General features: G+C 53.6%; 1 protein-coding gene across 2 annotated transcripts in view; it reads right to left on the bottom strand.

Moving 5' to 3' along the window:
* Positions 1–12,988, bottom strand: part of MAPK8IP2 (mitogen-activated protein kinase 8 interacting protein 2) — a 92,280-nt gene that overhangs the window by 69,216 nt on the left and 10,076 nt on the right. For both annotated transcript variants that reach the window (XM_074984255.1, XM_074984256.1), the window contains exon 2: positions 8,398–8,503. In XM_074984255.1, the coding sequence (XP_074840356.1) occupies positions 8,398–8,503 (106 nt within the window). The remainder of the gene's footprint in view (positions 1–8,397; positions 8,504–12,988) is intronic.

The raw sequence follows: 12,988 nt of genomic DNA, 5'->3' as shown, positions 1-12,988 counted from the left end.
TGAGGTTCACCAAGGAGAAGTGCAGAGTCCTGCCCTTGGGACGGAAGAATCCAACCACTGTTTCAGGCTGGGGACTGACTGGCTAAGCAGCAGTTCTGCAGAAAAGGACCTGGCGATTACAGAGGATGGGAAGCTGGATATGAGCCAACAGTGTGCCCTTGCAGCCAAGAAAGATAACAGCATATTGGGACACATTAGTAGGAACACTGCCAGTGGATCTAAGGAGGTGATTATTCCCCTTTACTCAGCAATGGTGAGGTCATATTTGGAGTATTGAGTCAGTTCTGGGCCCTTTCCCCATTACAGAAGGGATGTGGACACAGTAGGAGTCCAGCAGAAGATGACAAAATTATTCAGGGGCTGGAGCACTTGACTTATCAGAAGAAGCTGATTTAGTCTTGAGAAGAGTGAGGGGGGATTTGATACCAGCCTTCACCCACCTGAAGGGGGGCTCTAAAGAGGATGGAGAGAGGCTGTTCTCAGTGGTGACAGATGGCAGAACAAGGAACAATGGTCTGAAGTTACAGAAGGAGAGGAGTACGTTGGATATTAGGAAAACTACTTCATCGCACATCTGGAGCGAACGATGGACTAGATCAAGGATGACGCAGAAGGGATATCTGTGCACGGGAGAAGAATTAAAAACTTGAGGTTCGCGGATGATATAGTTATCATTGAGGAAGGTGAGGAGAAGCTAGCGAAAACGGTGCAGGTGTTAAACGAAGAAGGGAAGCGATACAGACTGATTATGAACATCGATAAAACAAAAACAATGGTATTTGGAGACAAGGAAATAGGAAGAAAGATCAGTGTGGATGGTATTGAACTAGAAAATAGAGAGAAATTCACATATCTGGGGAGCAACATAACATATGATCTAGACTGTAAGAAAGAAATAGTGACTAGGATAGCGAAAGCAAGAGCAAGTTTGAAGGCGATGGATAATATCTGCTAAAGCAAAGTGGTTAGCTTAGGAATGAAGCTGGGCATCTTGAGAACGTGTGTATTCAGCAGCATGTTGTATGGATGTGAGACACGGGTGATAATGAAAGATTCAAAGAGAAGAATATTGGCGTTCAAAACGAGTTGTTATAGAAAGATCCTGAGAATAGGATGGATGCAGAAGGTCACCAATGAGGAATTATATAGGGAGGTACAGCTGAAAGAGAACCTGCTGCAGAAGGTTATAACACAGAAGCTACAAACTATTTGGACATATTTGCAGAATGAACGACGAATGAAAAATCAAGACCCTGGTATTCGGCATAATGGATGGTTCGAACAGGAGAGGCAGACCCCACAGAGAATGGGTAGATGATGTAGTAGATTGGTGCGGAGCTAGTCTACAGAAACCAAACCCCTCTGCACTGGACAGGGAAAGATGGAAGGAAACAGGGAGAGAGCCGTCAGACACCAACGGGCGCTGAGCCCACGGTTATTGATGATGATGATGACTTCACCAGGCAGGTGGTGAAACACTGGAATCTGCTACCTAGAGAGGTGGTGGCATCTCCATCCCCAGAGATTTTTAAGTGCTGGCTTGACAAAGTCCTGGCTGGGATGACTTAATTGGGATCAGTCCTGCTTTCAGCAAGGGCTTGAACTCGATGGCCTCCTGAGGTCTTTTCCAAACCTATGATTCTCCAAGTTCCTCAGGTTTGTCACCTAAAAAGAACGGCTCAGGCATGGGCACAGCTCCCTCAGAAACTGAAGCAAAGAATTGAGCTTGGTTCTTGCAATAGCCTATGATGTAGTTGGGACTCCAGTGTAAAACAGGTGACAGACTTTCCTGGGAAAAACTCCTGTATGAACTCTTGAGATCTGTTAGAAAAAGGCAAATCTTGATTTAAGAACTAAGGCCTGGAGTAACCTGTGCCTCTCTGTTAAAAGAGAGGCACATCCCTTGAGGTTTTTAAGTCCCGGCTGGACAAGGTCCTGGCTGGGATGACTTTGAGGGGGTTGATCCTGCTTGAAGCAGGGGGCTGGACTAGATGACCTCCTGAGGTCCCTTCCAGCCCTGTGATTCTGTCATTCTGTGTGATTCTGTTTTATTTCTAGCCTGAATATGTCTGTCTTCATCTGGTAGTGATGGATCTTGGTAGTTCTTGGTTTGCTAAATTGACCAGCCCTCTGGTACTCAGTAATGTGTGATCAGATCAGTGGAGGCTCCCCAAGGATGTCCATTAGATGTGGGGCAGGGGAGAGATATGAAGCAGCGGTAGGGGCTGCTGGCTTAGACCGAGGGGCCTCAGCAGAGCGAGCTGGGACACTGGGCCATGTAGTGTCATCGCCAGAGAAGGGGCCACACCAGCTCCCAGTGCAGTGCCGGGTGGGGGGGGGAGGAGGCAGCCCAGGATGCAGACAGGCTGAGTTCTGCTGTGTGCGCGCGCACACCTGTGTGCGTGGGCACAGTCACACGCATGGGCACAAACACACAGTGCACTCACATGTACATGCATGTTCACCTCTGTGTGCAGCACCGGGGGGGGTGGGCAGGGCATAGGTCTGGGGTCATGTCACGTGGATGGACTTTTATATGGGGTCTGGAAACCATTTTAGTGCCCAGGTTGGCTACCGGCCCCAACTATTGTGCTGGGGGGGTCTGAGCTGTCAAATGAAAGCTGATGGGGCCCTGAATCTGTGTGTGCTGCTGGCGTGTCTGTATCACGCATGTCGGTAAAGTTACAGATGTTTAGCTCTGCAGGGGTGTGAGGAATGTCTCAGTGCTGAGGGTCACAGAGGGAGCTGGGGCTCCACCCCAGCCAGGACAATAGACCAAGCAAAGGCCCAGACGGCCGACGCCCATTTCATGATGGTGGGTTTTCCCACAGGGACTGCGACGAATGGGAGCTCAGCACAGAGAGTCACCGGGGCAGGTGGTGGGCCAAGGCCTATGGAGAAGAAGGGAATTTTCCCTCCACATATGGACAGCTGTAAGATGGGCCCTGGCAGGGACTTCTTGGTTCTTCAGTCCTTAGGAGTTCAGCCTGTCTGGACTGGGGGCCCATCCCTCAGAGGGATGATGTGGACTTAGCAGTGTCCATCTTGGATCCTTTGTCTCGTGGTCTCCCAAGGTCCATGTCCAGCACATGGACTCCAGCGGGCCAGATCTACAACCCTCCAATTACTGAATCTGTGTGACCTGAAATGAACTTTCAGAGACTGTCAAGAATCAGCAAATAACATCGCTGGCTGCACCGGTAGCTGTGACTGATGCATGTAAAGTATTGCTCTACCCGTCCTTTTTGCCAGCCCTGCTCTTTCTTTGACATTAATAAATCCTGAGATATTAGATGTAAGGATCTGGCTTTTGCATGTTGTTTGGGTAAGATCCAAGTCTATATTGACCGGGGTCTGATGCTGGACCCTTTGGGGTCTGGAAGAATCTGTGGGGTGTTGGGTTAAACAGGCTTAAAGAGCCTCTCACCAGCATTTGGGGGTTGTTGATCAGGAGAGAGATGCGGTTGTGAAGTCATTTGGTCAGGAAACGAAACGAAACGAAGCATGAAGCAGGAGTTGGATTCCTTCCCAGCAAAAAAGCTAGAGGAGCATTATTAGGATACAAACCGGTGAGTGCAAGAATGATGGTCGCACGATTCGAAGCAAAACCGTTCAACATCTCAGTCGTTCAGGTGTATGCACTCACGTCGGACAGTACGGAGGAAGAGATTGAGCTATTCTATAAAGACTTGACAAAGACAGTGGAGGACACGCCGAAGAAAGACGTGTTGGTCATCGGAGAAGATTGGAATGTGAAGATTGGAACAGATAACGAAGGTTGTAACAGAGTCATGGGAAGGATTGGATATGGAGAAAGAAACGAACGAGGTGAGAAAATGTTAGAGTCTGCTACAGAGCATGAGATGGTGATTTGCAACACGAGATTCCAACAGAACGACTGTAGGACGTGGACGTGGCGATCAAATGACGGGAAGTCCAAGAACATGATAGATATGATTTTGATAAGAAGAAGATGGATAACGTCAGTACAGCAGTGCTGAACTTTCCAAGGAGCGGATATAGACTCAGACCACAGCCTAGTGATTGCAAACATCAAGATAAAACTCAAAAGAAAATGTGAGACACAGTTTAAGAAAAGAAGAGACGTGGTGAGGCCATGTGAGGAAGAAACAGGGAACGCACACAGAACAGCACTCGAAGAGAAGATTAAGAATATCGCCACAGAGAAAGACCTAGATAAGAGAGTCGCAGGGATAGTCGTCGCTATAGAAGAGGCAATTGAGCAGACTGTTCCAGCAGAAGAAAAGATCAATAAGAAGTGGATTACCCAGAAGACACTGAAGTTGGTTCAAGAGAAAAGAGTGTTGAAGATCAAAAGAGATGTTTCCAAGATGGCAGAACAGCAATATAGGATGAAATCCAATGAGGTAAGCAAAGCAGCCAGAAAGGATAAGGAGAAATGGTTAGAGGAGCAATATGAACATATCGAGAGGTATTACAGCGAAAGTAAGACCAGGGAGGTGTATAAGACAATTAGGAATATTAATAGGAAAGGGCAACCGAAGCAGATGGCGATCAAAGATGAGAACGAAGAAGTGCTCATGAACAGGGAGAAGATTAACGAAGGGTCCTGTGGCACCTTATAGACTAACAGAAAAGTTTAGAGCATGAGCTTTCGTGAGTTAACTCACTTCTTCAGATGCTGGTCCTGGAAATCTGCAAGGCCAGGTATAAATAGGCCAGAGTAAGGCTGGGGATAACGAGGTTAGCTCAGTTAGGCAGGCTGAGTTGTATTGTCATCAGTAGATCTGGAGGTGTGAACTCCAAGAGAGTGGAAGCTGCTTTTGTATTTAGCCAGCCATTCACAGTCTTTGTTTAATCCTGAGCTGAGGGTATTGAATTTGCAGATGAATTGTAGCTCAGCAATTTCTCTTTGGAGTCTGTTCTTGAAATTTCTTTGCTGCAGGATAGCTACTTTTAAATCTGCTACTGTGTGTCCTGGGAGATTGAAGTGCTCTCCTGTGGGTTTTTGTATATTGCCATTTCTGATGTCTGATTTGTGTGCATTTATTCTTTTACGTAGGGACTGTCCAGTTTGTCCGATGTATATGGCAGAGGGGCATTGCTGGCAGATGATGGCATAAATTACATTGGTAGATGTGCAGCTGAATGAGCCCACGATGGTGTGGCTGATCCGGTTAGGTCCTGTAATGATGTTGCTGGTGTGTATATGTGGGCAGAGCTGGCAACGAGGTTTGTTGCATGGATGGGTCCCTGAGATAGAGTGACTGTGGTGCGGTGTATAGTTGCTTGTTAGGATTTGTTTTAGGTTGGCAGGTTGTCTGTGAGCAATGATAGGTCTGCCTCCCAAGGCCCGTGAAAGTGGGGGATCATTGTCCAGGATGGGTTGTAGAAACCAACAGAAACCAACAGAGAGAAACCAACAGAACAGAAACCAACAGAAACCAACAGAGAGAAACCAACAGAACACCACTAGCCATCACCTACAGTCCTCAGCTAAAACCTCTACAGCGCATCATCAGGGATCTACAACCCATCCTGGACAATGATCCCCCACTTTCACAGGCCTTGGGAGGCAGACCTATCATTGCTCACAGACAACCTGCCAACCTAAAACAAATCCTAACAAGCAACTATACACCGCACCACAGTCACTCTATCTCAGGGACCCATCCATGCAACAAACCTCGTTGCCAGCTCTGCCCACATATACACACCAGCAACATCATTACAGGACCTAACCGGATCAGCCACACCATCGTGGGCTCATTCAGCTGCACATCTACCAATGTAATTTATGCCATCATCTGCCAGCAATGCCCCTCTGCCATATACATCGGACAAACTGGACAGTCCCTACGTAAAAGAATAAATGCACACAAATCAGACATCAGAAATGGCAATATACAAAAACCCACAGGAGAGCACTTCAATCTCCCAGGACACACAGTAGCAGATTTAAAAGTAGCTATCCTGCAGCAAAGAAATTTCAAGAACAGACTCCAAAGAGAAATTGCTGAGCTACAATTCATCTGCAAATTCAATACCCTCAGCTCAGGATTAAACAAAGACTGTGAATGGCTGGCTAAATACAAAAGCAGCTTCCACTCTCTTGGAGTTCACACCTCCAGATCTACTGATGACAATACAACTCAGCCTGCCTAACTGAGCTAACCTCGTTATCCCCAGCCTTACTCTGGCCTATTTATACCTGGCCTTGCAGATTTCCAGGACCAGCATCTGAAGAAGTGAGTTAACTCACGAAAGCTCATGCTCTAAACTTTTCTGTTAGTCTATAAGGTGCCACAGGACCCTTCGTTGCTCTACAGATCCAGACTAACACGGCTACCCCTCTGATAAGGGAGAAGATTGTGCAGCGATGGATGAGATATTGCACCGATCTATACAAAGCACAGTTGGACCCACGTGTCTCAGAGAGACTGATTGAAGAACTGAAGATCTCCCCCAGGCATGGAGAGCGAGATGGATATTTCAAAGGCGGAAGTAGAAAAAGCAGTGAAACAACTGAAGAACAACAAGAGCCCTGGAAATGATAAGATCACGGGAGAGATGATCAAATACGGCAGAGAAGGCAGGATTCAGGAAATACTCCAACTACGTAATATAGCATGGAAAGAAGGGAAGGCACCTAAGGAATGGGAAAGATCTATGCTAGTGAAAATACTCAAGAAAGGAAGTACACTGGAGTGCAAGAATTACAGAACGATTGCCCTAACGAGTCATCTAGGTAAGGTGCTGGTGATGACACTGACAGAGATTAAGATCGCAGATAGAAGAACATATAGCAGATGAGCAAGCAGGGTTCAGAAAAGATAGAAGTACCATCCAGCAGATATTGGTATTAAGACTGATAGTGGAGAAAGCTCGATGAAAGAACAAAAACGTATACACGTGCTTCGTCGATTTTCAAAAGGCATTTGACAGTATAGATCAGAAAGTGACTTGGGCAGTGTTGGAGTCGTACGGAGTGGATAGCAGACTGATACAATTGTTGAAAGATATCAGTGATAATGTGGAGCCAGCAGTGAAAACATGGGGGGAGTTGGGAAGTTGGTTTAAAACAAGTAGAGGTACAAGACAAGGAAATCCAATATTACCAAGTATCTTCATCGCACATCTGGAGAGAGCAATGGACAAGATCAAGGATGACGCAGAAGGGATATCTGTGCACGGGAAAAGAATTAACATCTTGAGGTTCACGGATGATATAGTTATCATTGAGGAAGGTGAGGAGAAGCTAGTGAAAACGGTGCGGGTGTTAAATGAAGAAGGGAGGTGGTACGGACTGATGATGAACATCGATAAAACAAAAACAATGGTATTTGGAGACAAGAAAATAGGACGGAAGATCAGTGCGGACGATATTCAACTAGAAAATGTAAAGAAGTTCACATATCTGGGGAGCAACATAACGTATGATCTAGACTGTAAGAAGAGCAACTAGAATAGCGAAAGCAAGAACGAGTTTGAAGGCAATGGATAAGATCTGGAAAAGCAAAGCAATTAGCTTAAGAACGGCGCTGGGCGTCTTGAAAACGTGTAGTCAGCAGCACGTTGTACGGATGAGAGACACGGGTGATAACGAAAGATTCAAAAAGAAGAATATTGGCGTTCGAAAGGAGTTGTTATAGAAATTCTGAGAATAGGATGGATGCAGAAGGTCACCAATGAGGAATTATATAGGAAGATACAGCTGAAAGACAACCTGCTGTAGAAGGTTATAAAACGGAAGCTGCAACTATTCGGACATATTTGCAGAATTGAACAACTAACAAAAAAATCAAGACCCTGGTATTCGGCATAATGGGCAGTTCGAATAGGAGAGGCAGACCCCACAGAGAATGGATGGATGATGTAGTAGATTGGTGCGGAGCTAGTCTACAAAAGCTAAGCCACTCTGCAGTGGACAGGGAAAGATGGAAGGAAATAGTAAGAGAGGCATTGGACACCAACAGGTGCTGAGCCCACCGTTATGATGATTATGATGGTGATGATGATGATGGTCTGGGCTGGTAGAGCAGCTGGTGAATCTGGGGGTTTGCTGGTGTGGCTCTGGCTGGCCAGTGGGGCTGGCAGAGGTGCTGTGGGGGCTGGCTGGATTGGCCTTAGTGAGAAGAAAATCCCAGCCTGGGGCTGCGAGTGGCCTGGATTTTCAGCAAAGGCACCTGGATGGATTTCTCTAGTTGTGCCTGGAAACCCCGTCCTGTCACAGCTCACAAGGGGTTTTGCTTTTGGCATCTGCCCCCTGCCTGAGCTCTGCCCATTTACCCAGTGGGGGGCAGGGGAGCGGATTGTGGGTCAGGAGCAGGAGCTCTGGCCTCCCACTCCCAGGTGGAAGCACGTCATGCGGGCGGCCTGCGCAGGCACCAGGCTCTCTGCCCGTCTCCCCCTCACCTTCTCATAATGGTCCGAGTCGTAGTTCAGGCCGATCCCACAGTCGTCCGTGATCTCTGACAGGTCCTCATCGTCGAACTCCTCCAGGCTGATGTCCTGAGGGGGCCTGGAGCAAAGGGAGAGGGAGCTGGGTCAGGTCTCCTGTGCACCACCCAGGGCTGGCCCCCCTTCACCCAGAGCCCCTGCGGGGAAGCAGGACAGCAGGCAGGCGCCCTGGGGCTGGCGGGGCGGTCTGGCTGCAGGGTGGAGAGCCCCAAACCGTTAGGTCTGGAAGGAGGTGGTGGGGAGCACAGCCAACACACCAGGGCCCTCACCCCAGAGGGCAGGAGCACTGGTTCACATCGGTTCACAGTGCCACCGCCTCCCACGCCGCTCACGCAACGCCCGCTGGGCTGGGACCCCACAGGAGCCAGCCAGAGAGCGGGGGCAGGGCTGGGCCTGGTCAGGGCCACATCTTCCAGCCCCTGCCCTATTAAACCCAACGCTGGCGCCTCCAGCCTGCATTTGAACAATCGTGAGCCCTCGTCTTCCTCTCGCTGCAACCTGCATCCCAGGTTCCCACCACCGGTGCTCCTAGGGCTTGGCCTGAGCCCAGCTCTCGTGGGCAGGGACTGGCTCCTACTCCTACCCAGCAGCTGGCACAAGCAGTCTGAACTTGCCAGGAGAAAGAGCAGCCCCTGTCTGCAGCGTGGGGCAGGGGTGGGGGGCAGGGATGCGCACTGGTGTCACCTGCTGAGGTCCATTTGAAGACTTATTCTGGGGCTCTTCCAGCTGTCTCAGTCAGAGCCAAGGCCAAGAGCCCTTCAGGCTCCAGGGCTGGCGCTCTGGCAGTGCCACCAGGCCACAGGGGGTTTGCTTGGGGTTCTGACATGGCAGGAGGGAGCTTGAGGGGGTTGCGGGGTTGAAGGGGTCAGAGCTGCCAGAGGTACTTTTCTCTGTTGTCCCCAGAGGAGTTCCCTTTTCACACTTCTGCCGCCTCCGGGCCCCAGCCTGGCTTGGGCTGGCTGTGCCTGCAGTGCGTGGCACTCGCCCGCGGGAGACGGGTGCACGTCCCTGCGAAAGGAGCTTCCCCAGAGCCAGGCCAGCAGCTTCCATCCCAGCCCAGAGGAGAAGGAGCCCCTCCCCACAAGCCCCAGCAACAAAAGTGGGGGTTCTGGAGGGAGCGGCCCAGCTCCCTGGGGCACACTTCAGTCCCCTCCTCTGCCTGGCTGCCGCTAGAGCAGGCCCGACGATGACGCTGACCAGCGCTCTCTGCTTGTGCTCACCGTTTGGCACTGGTCTCCCTCAGCAAGCCCGCTCAGGGACGGGACGGGACGGCCTTTGGTTCAGTTTCTACCCAGCCCTGGCCGGGGGTCTGGCCTGGAGCTAGGGCTCCCAGGAGCTACAGACGGCACGTGGCCAGGAAGGGCAGCAGCAGCGGGACACGGCCACAAACCGGCCTGGACCAAGCAGCCCTGCTTTGTGTAACTCCGGCCGGGGCCGGGGCCGGGCCAGGACGCGCAGAAGGCTCTTGTGCAGACTGAACCACAGGCAGCTGTGGAACGGCACCATCCGGTTTGCAGTGCAGGATGCTCCCCCAGCACAAGCACACGCACCTGGCCAGCCCCCGCTGGAGCCCCCCAGCACCCCCCTGCAGGCCAGTCACTGGGGTGCCACTGCCCAGGCCTCGTGCACCTCTCCGGGGCAGCAGCATGTCAGCCAGGCAGGGGAAGCAGCAGAGCTGTGGGCACCCCCGGGCTGTGCCCATGTCTCCAGAAAGGGCTTCTCCGACTCCCCTGAAATACGGCCAGTCCCGGCCACCAGCCGCAGCCGCCTGTGCAGCCCTCGGACAGACGGACCCGGCTGAGGTTCTGGGGGGGCACGCTGGGCTCCTGCTGGACAGCAGCTGCTGCCTCCCCAGAGAAGATTTCAGGTCAAGCCGCTGGCGCCCCATCGCCAGACATAAGAGCACTTGCCTGTGCCCAGCCTGAGCAAAGCGTCCTCTGCCTCTCCCTTGCCACCAGCCCCGGCACTCCCCAGCTCCACACAGCCAGCCACACCGAGGAGGGCTGGACTCCCTGACCTCCTGAGGCTTCTGTGAGTCTACGATGGGGCCAGAGAACCTGCTCTGGCCGGGGGCGAGCACCGCACTTACTGCAGCCCTGGCAGCTTTTTCTTTTTTTTTAACGTATTTGCCCCAGATGCCTAAATGGCCCCCTGAAGGACTGAGCTCAGACTCCTGGGTTTAGCAGGCCTGTGCTCAAACCACGGAGCTATCCTTCCCCTCAGTAAGCCTTCTGCATTGCTCCGAGTGAGTCACGCCAGGCTGGAGAACAGGGCTGCGCTATTCCCTCTGGGTGCGGCGGCCCCAGCGTGAGGGGTCTCCCTCAGGCAGCTCACAGTGGGACAGCTGAGCTAGGGGCTGTGAGACATGCGGCCCCAGGAAGCAAAGAGGCCTGTGGTATAACCCCAACAGAGGGTGTCCCCCAGGAAGGGGCGTCAGGCTGGAGGGGGTCGCTCCAGGCCAGTATGGAGCGAGAGAAGATAATGCCAGTGCGTCCATGCCAGGCTGTGGCATGGGAGGGTTGGATGGTCACACTGCCAGCAGCCCTGGCCCACAAAAGAGGCACCAGCGCGCACCCAAGGGGCCCTCTGCACAGCTAAAGGGGTCTCCGCAGCACAGGAACTCAGCACCAGTGCTGCCTCTCAGGGAGGGAGAGGGCAGCCCTGTCCCCATGAGTCCTGTTCTTTCACACGACGTGTGGGGGGGGCCGTTTCGCTGGCGCCGCCTCACCCCAGAAGCGCCTCTCTAGGGGGCGCACACCGGCACAATGTGGGGGAAGATGGCAGCTAAGGCCCAGTGGTCACAGGAGAGAAGCTTCACTTATGGGCTCTGGCCCAGCCTGTGAACCTCCCACGGTGCTGCTCATCAGCTCCGGCACGTAGGGCAAACAGGCCAGCGAAGGGAGGGAAGCAGACACCGACTCGGCCTGCCGAGTGCGGGAGGGGAGTGGAGACGGATGATTTCTCTGGGTGCCAGGGCACTGGGACTGGGAGAATGGTGGCTGTGTGAGACGACCCAGCACTAAAACACAGCTCCACTTCCCCAGCACTAATGGATGGCTCCACTTCCTGAGCGCCAACCCCTCGCTCCACTTCCTGAACGCTAACCCCTCGCTCCACTTCCCCCAGCGCCAACCCCTCGCTCCACTTCCCCCAGCACCAACCCCTCGCTCCACTTCCCCAGGGCCAACCCCTCACTCCACTTCCCCAGGGCCAACCCCTCACTCCACTTCCCCAGGGCCAACCCCTAGCTCCACTTCCTGAGCGCCAACCCCTCGCTCCACCTCCCCCAGCGCCAACCCCTCGCTCCACTTCCCCAGGGCCAACCCCTCACTCCACTTCCCCAGGGCCAACCCCTAGCTCCACTTCCTGAGCGCCAACCCCTCGCTCCACCTCCCCCAGCGCCAACCCCTCGCTCCACTTCCCCCAGCGCCAACCCCTCGCTCCACTTCCCCCAGCGCCAACCCCTCGCTCCACTTCCCCAGGGCCAACCCCTCACTCCACTTCCTGAGCACTAACCCCTAGCTCCACTTCCTGAGCGCCAACCCCTCGCTCCACCTCCCCCAGCGCCAACCCCTCGCTCCACCTCCCCCAGAGCTAACCCCCCCGCTCCACCTCCCCCAGAGCTAACCCCCCCGCTCCACTTCCCCAGCGCAAACCCCTCGCTCCACCTCCCCCAGCGCTAAACCCCCACTCCACTTCCCCAGCGCTAACCCCTCACTCCACTTCCACAGCGCTAACCCCTCGCTCCACTTCCACAGAGCTAACCCCCGCTCCACTTCCCCAGTGCTAACGGATGGCTCCACTTCTTGAGCGCTAATCCCTCGCTCCACCTCCCCCAGCACTAACCCCTCGCTCCACCTCCCCCAGAGCTAACCCCTCGCTCCACCTCCCCCAGCACTAACCCCCTCTCTCCACCTCCCCCAACGCTAACCCCCTCTCTCCACCCCCCCGAGTGCTAACCCCTTGCTCCACCTCCCCCAGCGCTACCCCCTCGCTCCACCTCCCCCAGCGCTAACCCCTAGCTCCACCTTCCCCAGTGCTACCCCCTCGCTCCACCTCCCCCAGCGCTAACCCCTCGCTCCACCTCCCCCAGCGCTCCACCTCCCCCAGCGCTAACCCCCGGCTCCACCTCCCCCAGGGCTAACCCCTCGCTCCACCTCCCCCAGCGCTAACCCCTCGCTCCACCTCCCCCAGCGCTAACCCCTCGCTCCACCTCCCCCAGCCCTAACCCCCGGCTCCACCTCCCCCAGCGCTAACCCCTCGCTCCACCTCCCTCAGGGCTAACCCCTCGCTCCACTTCCCCCAGTGCTAAACCCTCTCTCCACTTCCCCCAGCGCTAACCCCCCGCTCCACCTCCCCCAGCGCTAACCCCCCGCTCCACCTCCCCCAGCGCTAACCCCCCGCTTCACTTCCCCAGCGCTAAGCCCCCGCTCCACTTCCCCAGCATGAAGCCCCCGCTCCACTTCCCCAGCGCTAAACCCTCGCTCCACTTCCCCCAGCGCTATCCCCTCACTCCACTTCCCCCAGCGCTAAACCCTCGCTCCAC

The sequence above is a fragment of the Carettochelys insculpta genome, chromosome 1 (assembly GCF_033958435.1).
Source record: "Carettochelys insculpta isolate YL-2023 chromosome 1, ASM3395843v1, whole genome shotgun sequence".
Classification (NCBI taxonomy): Eukaryota; Metazoa; Chordata; order Testudines; family Carettochelyidae; genus Carettochelys; species Carettochelys insculpta.
The sequence above is the reverse complement of the archived record's forward strand: the minus strand, read 5'-3'. Positions and strand labels throughout refer to the sequence as shown.